Source organism: Lissotriton helveticus, chromosome 5_1 (assembly GCF_964261635.1).
Source record: "Lissotriton helveticus chromosome 5_1, aLisHel1.1, whole genome shotgun sequence".
NCBI classification, from domain to species: domain Eukaryota; kingdom Metazoa; phylum Chordata; class Amphibia; order Caudata; family Salamandridae; genus Lissotriton; species Lissotriton helveticus.
In genome coordinates this window covers 2,067,470,944-2,067,476,943 of record NC_136065.1, presented here as the reverse complement: position 1 = coordinate 2,067,476,943, position 6,000 = coordinate 2,067,470,944, and the positions used below count along the sequence as shown (strand labels likewise).

Here is a 6,000-nt window from a genome sequence, read left to right as displayed (position 1 = left end):
CCCAATCTCTGTTTTGCTAATTGCTTCTGCTCCATCAATGTCTTCAAGATATCACGTACACAATCCGTCTTAGGTGCACACACAGACCAACCTATTCAGAAGGCTTACGTCTCTCCGTCACCAAATATGGGCCTGACTTGGCTGACTGCACACAACAGTAGACTTGACATCCTACATTCTTAGCCTAAACCTGACCACAAAAAGATTCCATGACCTCACAACCTCTGGTCTGGGAGGTGGGTTCTGATTACCCAGCCCTCTGCCTGAGAAGGTTCAGTTTTGCAAGGGCTTTATGCTGTGCAGTTGGCAGAAGAATGGAACTTTGGCACAGATCATTTCAAATCGTGTTTTTTGAGCTGATATACACAATTTATACTGGTAAGACTGAACAATTATTTTATTTGATAACAATATGCATATTTTTTAAGAAAAATATAAATGATGACTTTTAAATGCAATTTTTACACATGATTTTCATTTGTGCTAGTTTATGATAATATTTATTAATAGAAAAGCATCTAACTTCAATGTAAGATATAAGTAGTAAAATATTTCAGGAAAACCTGGGTGAGCGAACTTAATGAGATTCAACAGAAGAGTGTTTGAACATTTTGTGTATATTTACCAAAACCCGATAAACACATATTAGTTTCACATAAATAGCTTTTCCTTTTTTAGACCTGTTGGATAATACTGATAAATGATTTCAATGAATGGTCGCCTTTTTCTGTCACCTCCTGCGCCCAGAATAGAGTTAAAACAGTCTCAACTTTTTAAAAATCACTTCCAGTGGCCAAACAAGTTCTTAATGTCTGTGTATGTCTGCAGGTTAAAGTACAGTTTTTCTGTCTTTGTCAGTTTTTTCCTGAAACCTTTGATCCACTCCAAAAAAACTAAAAATATAACTTTTGGCAAAGATATAATATCATGATTATATGAATTTAATTATGGGATTGTTGATGCATCTAATAATGATGTATTACACTCAACGTTCCTGGAGGAGAAAAGAATTATGTTTGAAAAACATCTTATGCAATTAAGTCAGTGGCGATTATTTGTATAATAGTTGTTGATTTTTTTAAATCCAACTCAAGTTTAGTATTTGAGGGTGCATATCTCATCTTTGCTAAAGATTATGCAGGTAATGTTGGGGTCCACTGCATGCATCCTTAAGTCTTCATAATCTTTGCTTTGACAATTCAATATATGATTAATATCTGTTTATTTTCCTATTTTGTGAGATTTGAGCACCATTTTCCTAGGTGAGAAAGGATGTTTTATTTCATTATATAAACTAACTAGCAAACAATATATAAAATAGAAGTGTCACTGTGATTTATGTAAATACCTGGTAAAAACAAAAACTTGACTGCAGAGATCTGTGATGTGCTGATTTTGCATTTCCTGCTCCTCTAATAAATACAATGAGTAGACATACAGATGTGTAATAATAACACTTAATTGCTTAAGCCTCAAGTGAGGCTTCAGTTTGTTGTGTATGCTTTATAAATCATCAATGAAATAAAATTAGAATTTCAGCTTCAGTTACAAACTGGCACAAATTGCTATGAAATGTATTTAATTAATGATTCACATAAGCCACAAGCTAGAAACCCAAATCTCAAAGCTACTGGTGCATTTAATCCACAGTCACATGTGCAAATAGTTGCCTTTGAAGATGCAAAATAACTTTCGAATTCAGAAGAGTTGGTTTTGCACTCATTTAATAATTTACTTACATAAGTTTGTGGGTGTTTGCAAACTGTTCTCTGACTTCTTACCACCCTAGAAATAGTCACGGATTAACTCCTGTCAAGGGCAGACGTAAATGGAGGGGAACGGGAAGGGACAATTCCAACCCCAAAACTATTAGGTTCAGTGAGTTAACTTTCAGTTATACCCATGATTTTCTCAATTGAAAATATACATGTGAATGCTTTTGCATTAACGTTTTCAAGATATAAAGCAGGAAACCTACAATTGTGTCAGATTTTTAGGAGTACCTGTGAACTGTTGAAAGAAGTACATCTCCACCCATGTGCAGTAGACCTACAGGTTCAGGTTCAGAACTTTCTTTCAGAATCAGGCTGAGTGTAGAGAAAAATTATATTAAGAAAAAAGAGAGAAATCTTGTAATACATTGACAATATCCAAATGTGACGTAATTCACTAACACAGAAACGATGAATTGATGTAACCCTGCATAGTAATTTCTACCATAGTGAGATTGAAGGAATACTTTAGTTTCAGATTCATGAATGTATTCCCATTAGTGTGGGAAGATTCCATTATTATTCTCTGTAAATGCGTTCCCAATGAAAGGAATGGAGTTGACTGTTATGACACTTTCCGGAGCTAATTGGATTCGACTAAGCTGTCACCCTCTACGGAAAAACAAAAACAAATTCACCACACTTCTGGTTTGATCATCAATTAAATTATCAACATTTTGAACGTGTCTACATGGCCCACATCCTTTTGGTTTTCATTACATTTTCTCAACTAAGTGCCCATTGTGAGTAATACTTTTTGCTGTATTAGAATGCCTCATAATATGAAGATTAGGCATCCCAACATCTTGAATCCTGTATGAAATTGTTCATATTGGTCTTTTATTAATGAAAGATTTCATACCAAAACCACACACACACACACAAGCACACACACACATGAAAAAGGTAAATGCTGCAGCTGAGCAGGTCTATGACACTTGTAATATGTTAATTTCCTGCGGTTTTGTCAAATAAAAGTTAGAAACTAGAATGCAAATTTGCTGAACAAATGAAAAATATATTTTCTGGAAACGTGTCTTCTCTAACAATAAGAAGGGTTTGTCTTGGTTATCCCTATGTAACCTACACAACGAGAACATTACAGCTCAATCACTGGTGTCCGTATATACCCTGTCCGATGGAAATGCAGGTAATTTTGTTCCCTACACACACAATGTTCTACACAATTGACCATGTACAGCACTCTGATACCTTTTGGATAGATTTGCTCAGTAGAATTATTAAATAAATATATACGATAATAAAGTAACAATAGAAAGATTATTTCCTATATTTATAATGCCTTCACCAATTTTCACAGGAAAATGTCCACAGTTAGGACAAAAAGCCTTAAAACAAATTAGAGTTTATTGACCCAAAACTAGAATTGGATGTGAACACACATCAGCATGAGAAATGTTGCAGGGAGTGGAGGGAACATATCAACAAACTATTCAGAAATATAGTGAACTGTCGCTCTTTGCTTCAACACCTTTAGGAAAAATGGTCTCAAAGAAATTATTTTGCATAACTCTAAGCTTTAGGGATCGCACTATTTACAACTACTACTATAGAAGAATGGCCCACATTTTCAGGAACATAGCATTAAAAGTGAATGAGTCAGTTTTAAAACCCCTACATAACAATGGAGAAAAATAATGTCATTCATTCACTGTTACCATGTAATTATAGAATAAATAGAAAGGAGCTACAATGGGTGTATGTAAGGTGGAGGCATTCACAGTAACAACCATTGTTTCCGAATCTCTGCTATGCTACATCTGAGACTAATTTTCTAAAGAGTAGACATGTGTGTGTTTTAGTTGCTAAGTCTACCTTTCCATGATCTGGTTTTGAATTTGCTGGTTTGGAAATTTAAGGACATGGTTTTAATGTCGTTTTGACAAAGACTGGCCTTCACAATTTGTATTCCTTTTGTCTTGAGTGTGATACAAGTTAAACATGGTCTCACAATAAATAATTCTAAGAACAGAACTTAACTGTGGAGTATATTTTCTAGAGTTAAGTCAAGTACCCAGACACTCATGTTGTGTACGCAAAACTTTCCATAATCTTGAAGAGGCTATGTAAATGAAACAAAACTTAAATGCCATCATGAATAAATATGAACTTTATGGCTATTTTTAGAGCTTTAACTTATAAAAAAAGTTTGCCCCTTTTAGATTAGTGTAGTCTAACAAACTGTAAATGTACCTCACAGATACCTATTTTAAAATAAATTTAGCAATCACTGAACTGGGTGAAAATATACGTCAAGAGTTGAGAGTGGGCTCGAGAAACATTTCATGTATGTCAGTGCAATTTTGTGTCATTTCTAGCATTATAGGTTATGATTGTAATACGAATCCTTGAGAATAGGTCATTACACCATGACGCGTAAGTGAGACTTTTTTGAGTAAAGAACCTTTGCGGGATCACAGGAAGAATGTGAACAAACTGAATACAAGTTTTTTTACATCTTGCATGAGTTTGCACTATTTCGTAACACAAAATGCTTCCTTGTGACACAAAATGGGGGTGGGGACTCCTTTTGTGCTGAACGAAAATGCAGAATACAAAAGCTGGTATTCTGTGTAAGAAACGTAATTTTGAGTGATTTATTTGGTAATTTCACTTAATCTCCACTAAGGAAGCATAGTAAACAGTAGTAAGAAAATAGAAGTTTAGTTACTGCTGTCTTTCAGGATATTTCCTTTTCTCTGTGTTCATCTTTTTCTTTCAAAACTATTGCACGGAGGGCAAATTACTGAAACATTACAGGAGGCAATGGATTTATAAAATCTACAGTTCTCACTGTAGGTTTTAGTCCAAATGTTTAGTCTAACATAAGAATCTTGCTTCGAGATCATGTCAAACAACAGCTGAAACAAAGCAAGAACAATTTGAAAACAATGGAGGCAATATAGAAGACTACTTGTGCAATGTGGATGTCAATTTCTAATCTGCATCATTCAGCGATGAAGAAATTGAATAATAGCACATCTATATAACAATAACAACTTTTCTAAACTTAGAAAAAATAGATTTTCTCGTTTTAGAAAGAACTGATTACTTAGATTATTGCTTGCATCTTTGAATCATCCGAAGTGCCTCTCGAACTGTTGCTTTTTCTTGTCACACTGAAGTGAATTATTTTCTGGAAAAAAGAAAATTATTCTCTTTGACCTCCCTCCAAAGACAATATTTCTCTGACCTTATCAGTAAGGTCATTCATCTTTTTAAGGATATTGTGGAGGTGATGTGAAAACAAAGGATACCATTTTTCCTTCATCTAAAGAGCTGGAAGGCTACAGAAAAAAGGAAGAAAACAACTCCTTTAGCTGACAGCCTTAGTGAAAATTCCTTATAGGTGAGAGTAACTAAAAACCCATGAGATTAAGACATGGGGTCAATTTATACCTTGTTTTAAAGAGTAGGATTTATTTCCATTATCAACACATTTAAGCTTTCATTTTATTTAGTCTTATCTCGAATCTTACCGAAATGTCAAACTATAGATAATATAATATAGGTAGCCTGTGCTAAAATGGCATCAAGCACCTATCCAGTCTCCATAAAGGTAACATTGTGTAATCAAATTGAAAAATGTCAGTAGCTTTGGGTCTATATCTGAGGTGACAAGCCTCTCCAGCAAAGAGAGTTATTCTGCAGCCAGCCCTTATGCACTCAGAATTTCAGGATTTGTAGGATTCCCAAACCCTCACCGAAAATATATTGAAACCTTGTTTATCCTGCAACATTTGTTGTACAAACATTGATGAATAGCCTCTGAATTCAACATAACATCAATCTGAAGGTTTTTACCTTACCTTGTTCAGTCTACATATGTTTTAGAAGACAGTTCAGAACAGTACAAAACCTTTTCTTCTGTTGCAATATTTCATTTTCTCTTTGTTATGAAAAGCATCATCTGCAGCATAAACGTTCGGTTGTCATCGGCTGAGTAGATGTCAATGGGATCATAACTGGCCCCCCGTTTCTTCTCCCTCTTCCTTACATATTAAATCGCTTTTTGGGAGTGTTGACCATTACATAACTACATTTCCTGCCTTTTACATTAACTTTTATAAGGTGCTCAATATGTAGAAAGCATTTCTTTTTTTACTTTCTTCTTGTCTGATGCCGCCATTAGAATTTGTGAGGGTCCTAAACTAACAGTGGCAGAAAGAGAGGGGCGGCCACACACGCACACATACACTCTCCAATC

General features: G+C 34.8%; 1 protein-coding gene across 1 annotated transcript in view; it reads left to right on the top strand.

Annotated features, from left to right (window-relative positions):
• The first annotated feature begins 276 nt into the window (after nucleotides 1-276).
• Nucleotides 277-6,000, top strand: part of LOC144753984 (uncharacterized) — a 73,160-nt gene continuing 67,436 nt past the window's right edge. Inside the window, exon 1 of the mRNA XM_078641506.1 lies at nucleotides 277-378. Coding sequence (XP_078497632.1) covers nucleotides 315-378 — 64 coding nt within the window. The 5' untranslated portion in view covers nucleotides 277-314. The remainder of the gene's footprint in view (nucleotides 379-6,000) is intronic.